The 15,073-nt window shown below is 41.3% G+C and overlaps 1 protein-coding gene across 1 annotated transcript in view; it reads right to left on the minus strand.

Moving 5' to 3' along the window:
• MYO1D (myosin ID) overlaps positions 1-15,073 on the minus strand; it is a 178,913-nt gene that overhangs the window by 89,327 nt on the left and 74,513 nt on the right. Inside the window, exons 18-20 of the mRNA XM_015564134.1 lie at positions 14,693-14,837; positions 14,065-14,169; positions 4,375-4,488 (exon numbers count right to left, since the gene is read on the minus strand). Of these exons, the coding sequence (XP_015419620.1) occupies positions 4,375-4,488; positions 14,065-14,169; positions 14,693-14,837 (364 nt within the window). The remainder of the gene's footprint in view (positions 1-4,374; positions 4,489-14,064; positions 14,170-14,692; positions 14,838-15,073) is intronic.

Raw genomic sequence — 15,073 nt, forward strand, 5'->3', positions numbered from 1 at the left:
CTGTGAAAGGGTCGTTCGACCACCAAAGGGGTCGCCACCCACAGGTTGAGAACCACTGCTGTATGGTTACTGCTCCTGTAGAATAACAAATGACAAGCAGAGACCTTTTAACATAGGATTAGCAAATGGCGGCCTGTGGGCTGAGTGTCTCCCCAGACACACTTTGTTTGGCTTGCATGCCTTTTAATAATCAGGGGATTTTACAGGAAATACAGACTTCAGCTTTTTCTAGGTGAGTCAAAGATCTGGCATACTGGATGCAGGAACGGCCACAACGATGATAGTTGCACGCACATACATCTACCTTAAGTTACTACACATATGGCACATTTTAAGTCCTGCCTGAGAGAGACTGGGCTTCTGGCAATTGGAAGGGGGGTAGGTGGGCAGACTCCAAGGACCCCAGGATGCCTGATGAACTTGGCCTATTTGAAGCTCTTCCCTCCCACGGATCCTTTCCCCACTTGGAAAACCTAATGACCCACCCCAGGACTCAGCATGATTTGTGACCCAGGTCCAAAAGGGACTTGGGACTAAGGACAACAGTCAAAAACTGCAGAGGGAAGAGATCAATTGTACTCAAAAGGAACTGTACTAATTGCCCATGCTATATATGGTATACTAGGAAAAGTCAGGGAAGGCTATGCATAGAATTGCAAGTACTTGACAAGGAACTAAAATACCAATTTGGCTCATGCAGAATTGGTTGCTATGGTGAGGCCTGATCTGAGACACTGTGTTCAATATGTTAGTGTAGGACGAACTCTAATGGGGTGCTGGGCTGGCTGATTTAGACCTGAGCCTGGTGCTGGCCATGCTGCAAAGAAAAGTAACTGATGGTAAAAAGACACACACACAGAGAGAGAGGCAGAGACGGAGAGAATGGCCGAAACTTTGACTACCTAAGCCTTCATGCTGCTGAGGGCTGCAGGGTAACACAGTCCCTGGGAACTGCTCTGAAGCCTGGGTGGTGGTGTGTCCTGGGTCTCCCTCAGGCTCCTCCCCCTTACTGCCCCCTGTAACCTTACTGGAACCACAGCGGAGTGTTCCTTATGACAGTCTATGGTCATCACCTGTTCCTGGGAGCCAAGGAAAAGCAGAGCACGAGAGGAGCGGAGCGGGGCACACTTAGCTCTGTGCTTTTATCGATTGCTCTTATTTCTGAAAACTTCCCAATCTGCTTCTGAAACATGGTGCTCTCACAGTTCTTTTCTTTCCTAGAATAATCCATAACCAGATGGAACTGAAGAAACATGAGAGCTTGTTTAGCACATTAAAAGAGAGTTGAGCCTGGCCGGCGGGGCTCAGTGGTTGAGCGTCGACCTATGAACCAGGAGATCACGGTTCAATTCCCATTCAGGACACGTGCCCGGGTTGCAGGCTCGATCCCGTGTGGGGCGTGCAGGAGGCAGCCAATCAATGATAATCTCTCTCTGTCCCTCTCCCTTTCCCTCTGAAATCAATAAAAATATATTTTTTAAAAAGCGTTGAGAAAATGGAGGGCCATAGAGAAGAGATTTCCTTTTTATTTCATTCCCATCAGCAATTCTCTCTTTCCTGCCATGTAATGGATGGATGTTCTTGAATAATCTGCCCCCTTCCACCCTCTAGACCAGTGGTTCTCAACCTTCCTAATGCTGCAACCCTTCAATATAGTTCCTCATGTTGTGGTGACCCCCAACCATAAAATTATTTTCGTTGCTACTTCATAACTGTAATTTTGCTATTGTTTTGAGTCGTAATGTATATCTTATATGCAGGATGTATTTTCATTGCTACAAATTGAACATAATTAAAGCATAGTGATTAATCACAAAAACAATATGTAATTATATATGTTTTCCGATGGTCTTAAGCAACCCCTGTGAAAGGGTCATTCAACCCCCAGAGGGGTCGTGACCCACAGGTTGGCGACCCACAGGTTGTGAACCACTGTTCTAGACTCATAATTTCAGCCTCCAGCTGTACATACATCTGCTTTAAATTTTTATCCTAAGTGCTAAACTCTTCCCCTCCCTACAACATGAGACCTTCGACTACCTATGAAATGCATACCTGTGAGTTTCACGACACCTGAAACGCAGCATGGGTAACATGAAAATCGTTCTCCTTCACCTCCTCTCAGCGGCTTCATCACTATGATCAGCATTATCATTTCTAAGGGTTCCTTGTCTTAAACCGTGTTTTTAATTTCAAAATATTTCAATCATACCAAAGGTGTAAAGAATAAAATAATGTATACCCATGTCCCTATTATCCGGACTTAATATGTTGCCACATGTGCTTTGGACTTTAAAACATTTTTACCAACCCAGGTGGCAGTCCCCTATCCCATTCAACTTGCTCCCTCCTAGCCACTACCCTGAAGTTAGCTCCTCCCAGAGCACACCCTGGGACAAAGGCTGATGAGCACATAGAGCTGACTTGGGAGGTGCAGGGACACTGGCAAGGGGGTGGAGAGGGGCTCAGGCAAGGGGAGGTGGCCAGGATGGCCCATCAGCTTCCACTGTGGGCAGCTGCCGCTTACTCCTGCAGGGCAGGTCTAGGAAACGGTAGAAAACACACCTCAGAACGGCCTCGGTCAATGGTGATGGTGTTGGAGTATTTATCCCCCGACATCTGTGAGTCACTGGATGGCATTTCCAGTCCTCTGTGCATAGGGCAAAGTGGGTCTGGCAGCATAGCCTTTGACAAAGACGTTGGCTGCTGGAAGTTAGGCTGGTGTGCCCGAAAATAAGGGGGTACAAGGGGATATGGGCCGAGTACTGAGAGCACCTGCGACCGTGTGCATCCATCCTGCTGACACTGTTCAACCTTTGCCACAATTGTTAAACATCATTCATTTCAATGACACTGGGAACATGAATTGTGATAATGTGAAAAGGGGAACCGTGAATATAAATATACACCAGTCGACATAAAAAAGGAAGGTAGGTTGGGAAAATAACTTTAGGTCAAAGAGTTGTTTAGCTACTGAATTTATATTCTGTGCCAGAGTGATCTCCACTTAATAGAAAATAAGAAAAAGAAATAAAATGCATACTGCAATTTATGTTAGCTTAGTGCCACACTTCATTAGACTTAGGCAAAATCTGATCCAACCCCCTTATTGCCCTTCACCTCCTACTTTAAGACGGCAGGGTTATTAGGCTTCAACTGTGACTGGTATATAAGATTACAAGTCTTTGCTAAGAATATATGCCATCAAGAATGTCTTAGAAGAGCATTTTCTTAGCTGCAATCCATTAGCCTTCTCCTGGAAGGGAGAAAGGTGTGTGTGTGTGTGTGTGTGTGTGTGTGTGTGAGAGAGAGAGAGAGAGAGAGAGAGAGAGAGAGAGGTGCATAATGCAGACAAATCTTAACCTGGGCAATAATTTCGGCAATCGTCCGCAGTGATGTTCTACATCACTTAACAAAATCAGGAATGATTTGCTTTCTCTGTACCCCACAACCAATGAGACTCCTGATTTAACAAAATACAGCTACAAAACAACGTCCTTCCTACTCCCTTATGCAGAGACCAAAAGGATTTAAAAGACTCTTTAATAATATTCCTCATTCAGTCTACCATGGGACCGGCACAGACCTCCCTCATTAAGAACTAACAGACAGAGAAAATCACCTTTCACATGAAGAGATCTGGGGTCTGGTAGGCTCTTTCTGAAGAATTAGAACAGTCACTTGTTAAGCAGGCCTCAGACAGCAGGGGGAAAAAATGAAAAAGAAATCTCGTATTGAAATTCAAAGAGACACCTACCAAATTTCTCATTTCAAATAAGGAGCCGATTCCAGAAACTGGAAAGCCCGTGGAGACAGTGAGCCACCGAGTGGGTTTAGATCAGAGGTAAAATATATTGGTGGAAAGAACTTCTGGGAGCAGCATACATTTTACATTTGAAAGAGAGGTAATGCTTTCATAAAGTAATTCTCTACCGTTCCTCTACCAGATTCCATTTCCAAATGGAAAAACACGCCTTATGAAAATAAATAAGAAAATATATTAGGTGTCACCACATCGAAGCAATGAGCAGGATGAGGCATAGAGAAAGAACAAGCCATATGAAAATAAATGAGAAAACATATTGTGTATCACAACAGTGAAGCCGTGAGTAGAATGAGGACCAGAGAAAGATCACACAGAATGCAGTCTTTATGCTTAAAAAAAAAAAATGCTTTCGTTAATCTACCGGAAGCCTTGGATCCCCCTGAGAGAAAACTGTACATCTGTATAAAACGTAAGATGGGCGTAACCTTCGAGGGTTCACAGGCTTCCTAAAGCCCCGAAGGTTTCAGTGACCAGACTGTCAGCCCACAAGTGGCTCCCGAACCCCAGGCTGGTACTCCTTTGCTCGGAGAGAAGCGGAGGACACTCACGTTGTACAGAGGGATGGTCTTCATCACCTTGTACTGCTTCGTGGGGTCCATCTTATACAGGTGGCGATCAGTGACAAAAATGGCGCGGTCTTCCACCTTACTGAACCGATTGACCTGTGGGAAAACCAACCAACAATTTTATCATCTCGTGAAGCATGAAGCCGAATGATCTGCGAGGAAAACGTTGAGGGGCAGAGGTGGCTGCCTGTGGAGACGCAGCCTTTAACAGACGGCCACTCTACGGGACGCAGCAGAGGTGCAGAAGCAGGAGCAGTGTCCAGGTTTGTGGAATTTTACAATTTAAACTCCATGATTTTACAACTTAACGGGAAAAAAACCAAAAAACAAAAAAAGACACCCCATAATGATTAAAAGACTGAAACCATGTAACCCAGACACTATAAAGAAAATGAAAAGATACCCCACCTAGGAGGAAATGTGTACAAACCATATACTGGATAAGGGACTCGTATTTAAAACATATAAAGAATAAAGTGTATATTGTATTTAGAATACAGAACTCAATAATAAAAGGACAAAAAAAACCAAACAATGAAAAATGGGTTTTTAATTGTGAATACACATTTCTCCAGAGAAGACATACATAGCCAATAAGCTCATGAACACATGCCTGATACCACCAGCCACCAGGAAATGTCAATCGGAACCACAGTGAGATGCCACTTCATGCCCATTGGGATGATGACAATAAAGAGGACGGACAGTAACAAGTGCTGGTCAGGGTGTGGGGACACTGGAGCCCTCACCACCACTGGCGGGAATATAAAGTGATGCGGTCACTTTGGAAAACAGTCTGGCAGTTCCTCAGCCAGATAAACAGAGAGTTACCGTATGACCCAGAAATTTCTCTCTTAGGGGTATATATCATGGGAACTGACAATATAATCACATAAAAACTTGTGCCTGAATATTCACAGCAGCATTTATCATAACAGCCAAAAAAGTAGAGACAACCCAATGTCACCCAACTGACACTGGACTGGACAAATAAAATGTGATATATTCACACAATGGAATATAAATTGGCAATAGAAAGTGAACTACTGATACATGCTATAACATGGATGAACCTTAAAAACATGTTATATAAGCCAGTCACATAGTACCACATATGTGATTCCATTTATATGAAATGTCCAGAAGCAGCAAATGGATAGAAACGGGATGTAGATCAGTAGTTACATAGGGCTGGGGGAGATGAGAGGTTCGGAGGGATGGCGGCTAAGGAGTGTGGGTTTTCTTTTGGGGGTAATAAAAACGTTTGTGGTAATGGAGACCCAACTCTGTGAATATACTAATAACTGTTGGATTGTGTGATTTAAAATGGTGCATAGGATGCTGTATGAATTATATCTCAATGAAGCTGTAAACGAAACAGGTAACCCCTAAATGAAACAACTCATTCTGCCCCTTTCCTAATGCACAGATTAAATTCCCTAGAGTATAATGACAGTATGCCATTAAATATATATGTTCAAAAAGGGACAGTGCCTGCTTGCCTAGAGCACAAATAACTGTCTCCTCATTATGACTATCCATAAGAAGAATGGGCCCTGTGAGAAGGCAGCACGTGCCCCACGCAGGATTCAAGCGGAAGCTCAGTGGCTATCTGCTGTGGGTGTGGTAGAGGGGGTTTGTGCTGCAATAGGAAATCTAGGGATTCCCAAGGTCCCCTTTCTTCAGATTCTATGATTCTTTTACCTGACTTCCAAGTTTCCCTATCGCCATATTCTAGTTTATTCATTTCTTCCGCTCCTGTGTGATGTTATGTTCTCTCTCTATGTTTCTGATTTTCTCCTTCCTTTTTCTTTTTATCTATGTGTATTTCAAGATTTTGCTTAAGTTTTCATTCCATTATAAAACCTTTTCAATTCCTATAGTGAAAAGCGATCGCTGTTTCTTCTGAACTTCTTTCCACAGTTGTAGGAGAAATAGAATATAAGTAGAATCAAGAATGAAATTTAAAAATTAACATTGATATAAAGGGCACAAGGTTCTTCTTTTAAAGCAGGATACTTGAGGATAGGAGGAGCACTGGCGTGAGCGCTTTTGCTAATGTAAAACCCTGGATCCATCATTACTCTTTGTTCCGCAAGAAAGACAGGAAAGAAGGTTGGTCAATACGTCCAAATACCAACACAATCAAGTTACATCTATCCTTAGTCTGTAGGTTCTCCTTATGAAGTCGAGCTACTCTCTACATCTCTCTATTAAAAGCGCAAATCTTTCATTTAATAACTGGAAAGCTTGAATAATTTAAGGACAGCTGACTTGTAATTTTTAGACCATGGATGCTTGTTATAAGAAATAAACTGGTTAAAATAGCAGTATAGAACACTCTGTTTCTTTAAACTTACAGTTGAAGCTATGTTTGGCAAGAGGTTGGTGTTACTTATTAACCTTGTGATAATTAATCGAATGACTATAACCCACTAATCTAGGTCTAATGAATTCAGCCAATATGAGAGATTATACAGATGGTTTTAAATTGGAAGTATATAAAAAAAAGCTGCTTTCCTTATAAAACTGCTACAGATATTATAAAAATAGTTATAAAAAGACTAACAAGTTCACTTCAAAACAAAGTAAAAATCTTACATAAAACTGTATGATTTCTTTTTTAATGAAGGTCAAGAAACAGCAAAACGAATGTATGGTAAAGGAGATGAGAACAGTGGCTGCCTCTGGTGGGGGTGGGACACATCTGGGAAGGGGCATGAGGAGCTTTTTAGGGTGATGGAAACGCTCTGTATCTCGACAGGGTTTAAATTTACATGGGTGTAGGTACTAGTCCAAACTCACTCACTTGTACACTTCAGATAACGAGTATTTACCTGTATATAAACTCTCTACCTCAATACAAAGAGAAAACAAAACCAACAAAGAATCCCAACTATCCATGACAGATTTTTATTTACTGCCTTATTTCATCAATAGTAAGTTAGCTCCTTGCGGGTCATGATCTTATGGTGCCTTTTGTCTTGTACCTCACAGCCCCCAATAGAGAAATGGGCAACCTATAAAGTAATACCACATCCCTTCTCATCCATTGGTTATGAGAGTCCTTTAAATCAGCGGTCGCCAATCGGTGGTCCGTGAGGTCCAAAAGGTTGGCAACTGCTGCTTTAAATCCCACGGATAATTTCAAGAACTCTCCTTCCCCTCATGGGCCAATGGGTGTTGATATGGGAACCGTCAGACGGGAAAGCAGGGGGAGAGGCTGCAGCACGTGGGAGGTTGCATAATGTAAGAACAAAATCCCCAAGTGCAAATAGAAGCACAGGTGCTCAATAGCGTAATCCCCATTGCCCAGTTTGGTCCCGGAAAACCGTGACTGCTGCACTGGAAAAGGAACTGAGGGCGGCTTGCTTTTATGTACCTGGGGCTGCGTGCCCCGTTATGAGTAAGCCACCTCTTTAATAAAAAGCTCTCTAATGCTGCAGGCACTATGGAAACACACAGATCGCTGATTTGAAATTATTCATTCTCCTGGCTGGAATGGTTGAGATTTATTTGTATATTGTCATTTCTCATAAAGCGTTTTTTTCCCCCAATGAATTTAATTTTTCCTGTCAGAGTCTTTTTTTTAATTTAAATTTTTTATTGATTAAAGTATTAAATATGTCTCCTTTTCCTCCCATTGACCTCTCCCCGGCCGCTCCCACCCCTCAGCACATGCTCTTGTCCTCCTACTGTCTGTGTCCATTGGTTATGCTTATATGCATGTATACAAGTCCTTTGGTTGATCTCTTACCCTCCCCCTTCTCCCACCCTCCCCTGCCTTTCCTCTGAGGTTTGACAGTCTGGTCGATGCTTCTATGTCTCTGGATCTATTTTTGCTCATCAGTTTATATTGTTCATTATATTCCACAAATGCCATCAGAGTCTTAAGTTTCACAGCCGACCATCACGACAAAGCCATGCACACAGAGTACTGGCAGCCAGACGGACTGTCCTGAGCAAGATGTGCCTACAGAAACGCATCTGTGCCTGTGTTTGCCGTGCGTATTACTTGATAATAGCTACCCTTAAAAAAATCTTTAGACTCACAATTTTGTTGTGGGATTGGGACTGAATTAATTTTTCTACATTTGTTAATCCAGTATACAACTCCTATTAACTTTAAAAAATTATACTGGTAAATATTTACTTGAATTAAGTGATTTGATAAATTTTTTTCTTCTCCCAAATTTACAGTGTGCATTTTCAAGTACTTTATAAGTTGCTGATGATATACAAAGGAATGACAGAAAGCCCTTGGTTATGGTACTAATCTGAGATTAGTACAGCAGATGGAGTTGAGACAGATAAGAAGGTTGTAAGTGAAAATAATTTCATACAATGTATAAAGAAAATAAAATTAGATAATGGCGTTGGGAGGAAATGTACGTGTGTATGATTCTGTAGAGTGCTACGTTACTAGCGAGTCAGAAATGCTCATATTTGTAGGCACATCTTTTTCTAACAGTCTAATGAAGGGACACTGTATAAATATGCAGTTAGCTACTTGATGTTTCTATCTCTCTCCCCCTCTCCGAAATCAATAAAAACATATTTAAATTTTAGATTTGGGTAATATTTAAATCAAGGTATTGAGCACTAAAAATTTCTGAGGAACACCCTGGCTGGGTAGCTCAGTTGGTCAGAGCGTTGTCTGGATACACTAAGGTTGCAGGTTCGATCCCCAGTCAAGGCACATAGAAGAATCAAGCAGTGAATGCATAAATAACTCTCTCTAATATCAATAAATTAAAAAAAAATTTTAATTTCAAAAAAAAATTCTGAGGAACTACAAGGTCATGTTTCTCAGTGATTAGAAGGAAAAGCAAAGCAAAACAAAACAACAAAAAAGACCACTAAAAGCCCTCCACTAAGTAGAATAGAAGGCACAGTTGTGATATATAAACCTCCACCCCTGCTTCCAAGATCTTATTTTTAAGATGCAACAAAGAAGTTAAGAGATTCATTTGAAAACATCGACAGCATTGGTAGGATACACACCTGAGTAAATTACGACAGGTGGATGGGACACAGAAGATATGTTGCCATAGGTAAAAGATAGCAAACTAAAACTCAAAGTTCAGTTTGAATTTTATTCAGTCTTCTCCCTTTCGCCTCATAGCTTTAGTTATCATTCAATTCTCTAAACATATCCTTATAACCAAAGTATATTTTTTAGTCTTGACAAAAATGAAGAGCAATAAAGAATAAAATAGAGGCCAGCCAGTGTGTCTCAGTGATTATGCACTGACCTATGAACCCAGAGGTCACGGTTTGATTCCCAGTCAGGCTCGATCCCCAGTGTGGGGCGTGTAGGAGGCAGCTGATCAGTGATCCTCTCATCATTGATGTTTCTATCTCTCTCCCCCTCTCCGAAATCAATAAAAACATATTTAAAAATATAGTAAGATAGAGTTTATGTGGTGAAATAGTAACTACTCTTTGTGGTGCTTATTCATGGCAAACACGGTTGTCATGAAAGCGAATTGGCCCTCGTCAGAGACTTGAAACGAGAGACCGCAGAGCGGGGACATCAGCCTTTTCTAGGTTGTTTTGCACAACACTAGCCTCGTGTGATGCTTTCTGCAGAAAAGGGCTCCAAGTCAAGCTGGACTGAGGAACAATGCAAACCACAGCCTTCCCTGGGATGCTCATACCTCACGAGTCCATTCAAGGCTCTGAGAATGCTGCACACAGAGAGCATGTTCAACATTAAACTTGGGGCCCTTTCTAAAAACACACTCAGGTCCAGCAGAAACCCACGTTGGAGAACACTCATCATTTGTAGCCATCTTAGAATATGGAGACGAGAGAACATCAAAGACAAAATCTAAATAATAAGCCAGAGTAGTGCTCCTCATCTTTTGCGAATTCATATTGAAAAATATGAGTGTTGCAAAAAAGTATGAAAAAATGCTTTTGCATAATTTCACAAGGTATGCAAGAGTCACAAACAATAGGCCACAGTGGTCAAGCGGAGAGTATTGTCCTTTCTATGCTATGTCCGTGAGTTAATCTGGAAACTGACAAACAAAAACCTCAAAGCAGCAATTTTACTGACAATGTTTAGAAATATTACATTCTTTTTTTTATGTAAAAATGTAATTCCTAAAGTGAACAGGTCATAAATCTTTACCTTCTGTCTTAGCAACTCAAATCGTCCTTAAAACATGGATCGAGTGGGAGGGATGTCATGCAACTCAGTGATAGCTTTTAGTGGCATAACTCAGCTAAATCAAAATGGAAAGAAAAACTTAAATATTTTTATTGATTTTAGAGAGAGGAAGGGAGAAGGATAGAGAGATAGAAACATCAATGAGAGAGAAACATGGTCGGCTGCCTCCTGTACGCCTCCTATTGGAGATCGAGCCCACAACCCAGGCTTGTACCCTGACCGGAATGGAACCTTGACCTCCTGGTTCATGGGCTGACACTCAACCACTGAGCCACACCAGCTGGGCAAGAAAAACTTATTCTATACATATGTAAATCTGTAAATTCAAACTAAATTAAAATAATTATGGCATAGGAACACTAATTTTCTTCCACGTAAATCCATAAAGTAATAGAAAAACTGGATTGCAGACTCAATATTAGATAAGATCTCATCTCTTCTTTTACCCAAACTAAAATCCTCAACTAAAGAAAAAAATCCCTGTCATCTTGCTTTTGCCTAAACACTTCTAAGGATCTGTTCACAGGTTTAGTCAGCACCACAGGGGGCCAGAGAGAAAGATTCCCTGGAGAGTCAGACCTATTATGAGAGTGAGAGCAGCTATCTGCAGAAGTCTCCTACCTTAAAGGACAGTTTATGATGGTAGTTAATACAAAGTGGCTGCTTCATAAAAAAGTCAAGGCATAAAGAAGAGGGCTTTACTGAAATCAAGTCAAGTTCATCTTGGTATGTCTTTGGGATTAAAAAGATTCTAAAGAGGACATAATCTAATCTGTAGTATGAAGAAATATTATTCTGCATTGAACTTAGAAATACAGGAGCGTGGCTCAGTGGTTGAGCATCGACCTATGAACCAGGAGATCACGGTTTGATTCCGGTCAGGGCATTTACCCAGGTTGCGGGCTCGATCCCCAGTGTGGCGTGTGCAGGAGGCAGCTGATCAATGATTCTCTCTCATCATTGATGCTTCTATCTCCCTCTTCCTCTCTGAAATCAATAAAAATACATTAAAAAAATACAGGAGCATGGCTAAGAATTTTTCAGTTTTTTTCCAGGAGGAGCCAGGGAGAGACATGCCGTTAGACATCCCACTGTCACCCCTGGAGAGAAAGAATCAGAGGCACCAGGCTTTTCCAGAGTAGAGGATGACTGTCAACACCACCCAGTGGTCTCTGATCAATTGTCCTGATTACTAATGTGACTTCATAGTTACCATGATTCTAGAGAGGAAGTATCCTTGATAGTAGAAATGAGGGCTCGAGGAAATGGCTGGAATGGTACATTCCTTGGTTAAATTTACTGGCATTAGGGCTTATACTTTTTTTGTGCAGGTCAATGAAATCTGGTTAGCAAAAGTCATTTCCTGATTGGCTGATCAATCCTAGGTACACTTATAAACTAGGGTTTCTGAATTCAGCTCAGAATTAGACTTGGGACTTTGGTAGCCACTCTGAGATACCAGCAAACTTTCCTTGGTGATATTTATTTCATTCTAAGTTCAAAACAGACTGCTTCCTATTTTGTTAAAAGTTTATATTACATTGAATTGAATGTCTGAACGCTAGCAGTTATTTTTTTAAACTTCATGAATAGTTCAATCTCCTTCTTCTATTATAGTATTTGGTCAGTCCGACCAAAGATTTATCAAAACCAAAACTTTTGGTTTTGTTGTTTTATCTCCTATTATTTTTATATTCTCTATTTTATTGATTTCTGCTCTAATCTTTGCTATTTTATTTTCCTGCTTGCTTTGGGTGAGTTTTTTTTTTTTTTTTTTAGCAGCGTCTTAAGGTAGAAGATTAGGCTATGGATATGAGATCTTTCATCTCTTCTATTATAGGCATTACATTTCCCTCTAAAACGGCTTTCACTGCCTCCCATAAGTTTTGCTATGTTGTATCTTCTTTTCCAAATGTTCTGATTTTCCTGTGATTTCTTTTTTGACCACTGGTTGCTCAGGAGTGTGTCACTTAATTTCCACCTATCTGTGCATTCCCTAAATTGATTTCTGTCCTTGTTTCCTAATTTTACTCCATTATTGTCAGAGAATATACTTTGTACGATTTCAATCCTTTTAAATTTACTGAGGCTTGTTTTATGACCTACCAACAGTGTTTCTCTAAACTCTTGCAAACGCTAGTTGTTATTAACATTTTAAAGTCTCCCACATTTACATAGAAAAATATCATTTCATTATTTTGATGTGAATAACACTGTAATTATGTATTTTTTTAAAAATATATTTTATTGATTTTTTACAGAGAGGAAGGGAGAGAGATAGAGAGTCAGAAACATCGATGAGAGAGAGACATCGATCAGCCGCCTCCTGCACATCCCCCACTGGGGATGTGCCCGCAACCCAGGTACATGCCCTTGACCGGAATCGAACCCGGGACCTTTCAGTCCGCAGGCTGATGCTCTATCCACTGAGCCAAACCGGTTTCGGCTGTAATTATGTATTTTTTGAAAATGTGAAACAAAAGACCTCTAAAATCACCTAAACCTGAACCGTTGTTGTGAGGTAACTCTTTGATAGTTTCTTAATTCCTCCTGCAAATATTGGTGTATTTATATCAAAATCTCTCTTGGGGTTAATCTAGGCAATGTTTTTCTTAAGTCCACCCACTTAATTAACATTTTAAAATTTATTTGCATAATTTTACAAAATGTTCTTTTATAGTTATTTCAATTTCCTCTCTCTCTTTTTCTAAACAAATGTTTTTAAAAAACCAACTATGTCCCTTGCCTTCCACATTCCAACTTCCACCTGTTCCACTCGCCCAGCTGCTCTCATCTCCAGGTAAATAACAGTCCACACACATCTTGCTCCAGGTGAGCAAATATATCCCTAGCACATAACCTTTCCCACTCTCTTCTGAATCTCACTATGTCCTTCTCACTTTTCCAAACTATGTTCTTCTTCCCTCTCCCTGGCATGGCTCAGTGGTTGAGCACTGAGCTATGAACAAGGAGGTCACGGGTCCAATTCCTGGTCAAGGCACATGCCTGCGTTGTGGGCTCAATCCCCAGTGGGGGGGTGTGCAGGAGGCAGCTGATCAATGATTCTGTCATCACTGAAGTTTCTATCTCTTTCCTCTCCCTGCCTCTCTGAAATCAATAAAATTTTTTTAAAAAACCCAGCAATAAACATGTATAAAAAAGTACTCAATGACCATTAAATACAGGCAGACTAGTATGTGTTTGAAAGATAGGAATTCAGTAAAATACAAATCCTTGACCTCTAGGAGGTTCCCCCTCTCCGGTTTTAAGAATGGTTGCTAAAAATATCCACTTCCCCTACGAAGCCGATAGCCTGACTCGGACACTGCGGTCTCCCCCGCCCTTCCATCCATGCCTCCCTCCGACAGGCACAGCCTCCTGAGGGCAGGGCCAGCGGTGCGCCTGTCGCTATGTTTCACTGAAGGCGTGTCTTAGGGCGCTGCATCGGAAGCAGCCCCTTCCTTCCGAGGAGGTCTGTCCCAGCATCGCCTTACCTTACGGACGTGACAGGAGAAGAGGACGTTCATGTACTTGTCCCTCCGTTTCAGTTCATTGGCGACGGGGACGAAAGTGCCTGAGGTCTGAGGTGTATCTGGCTTCTGAAAGAGACAGGAAGTGTGATCGAATGATGATGCTTAGCATTTCAGATGAAAAAGTGAGCTTTTAGGGCACGGCTTTATTATTAAACTCATGACGTTGCACACGCTTACTTCTTACCTCCCCATCCCAGGTGGTAAGCTACTAAAGGGCTGTTTTAACAACAAAAGTCCTATAAAAATTTAAAATAAGGGATCTGAGAGGGGATGGAATAGAGCTTCGGGAATAACTGATATAAAGGTGTTAAAAATAGTTGCTGAGTTATGCAAGGGAAGGTTTACATGGCCAAAGCCATGGTATAGCGTGTACCTAATACACACAGATAGGAGGCAGAACACTCTTTTTAACATGGGGAAAACGTCAGCTGTTGTACACTTGGAAGCAATAAAACTTTTAGTTTAGCGTTGCTCATAGGATCTAGTTTCTGAAGGTATCAGTTTTTTTATAAATTCTTGGAGAAAAATTCTCTTTTTTTTGTTTGTGAAGGGAGCATGAGTGAACCCACTTAAGTTCTCCTGCACTTACCGAAGCAAGATAGTTGCCCTCCCAGGCTCTTTGGAGCCCAAGGTCAGCCCTCTGACCCTTCAGCATCTCCATGGCCGCAACCTTTGCCCTGACCTGGGGCAGGTCTGAAGCAGGGATGGTCTTGATGAGCTGAGATGCTCGCCATCTACGGGTAAATAAACACAATGCATTCGACTGCAGAAACACAAGACCATTCATTCTCAAACACAAGAAGCTGCCATTAAGTGGAATGAACCCAGACTGCTTGCATGCTACCCTAAAAACAGAAAAATGCCTCCAAAATATACACTATCTGGCTCTTTACAGAAAAAGTTTTCCTTTGGACTAGATTAATACAATGAGCAAGATTCATCAGAGAGAGAGAGAGAGAGAGAGAGAGAG

Source organism: Myotis davidii, unplaced genomic scaffold, assembly GCF_000327345.1.
Source record: "Myotis davidii unplaced genomic scaffold, ASM32734v1 scaffold699, whole genome shotgun sequence".
Lineage (NCBI taxonomy): Eukaryota > Metazoa > Chordata > Mammalia > Chiroptera > Vespertilionidae > Myotis > Myotis davidii.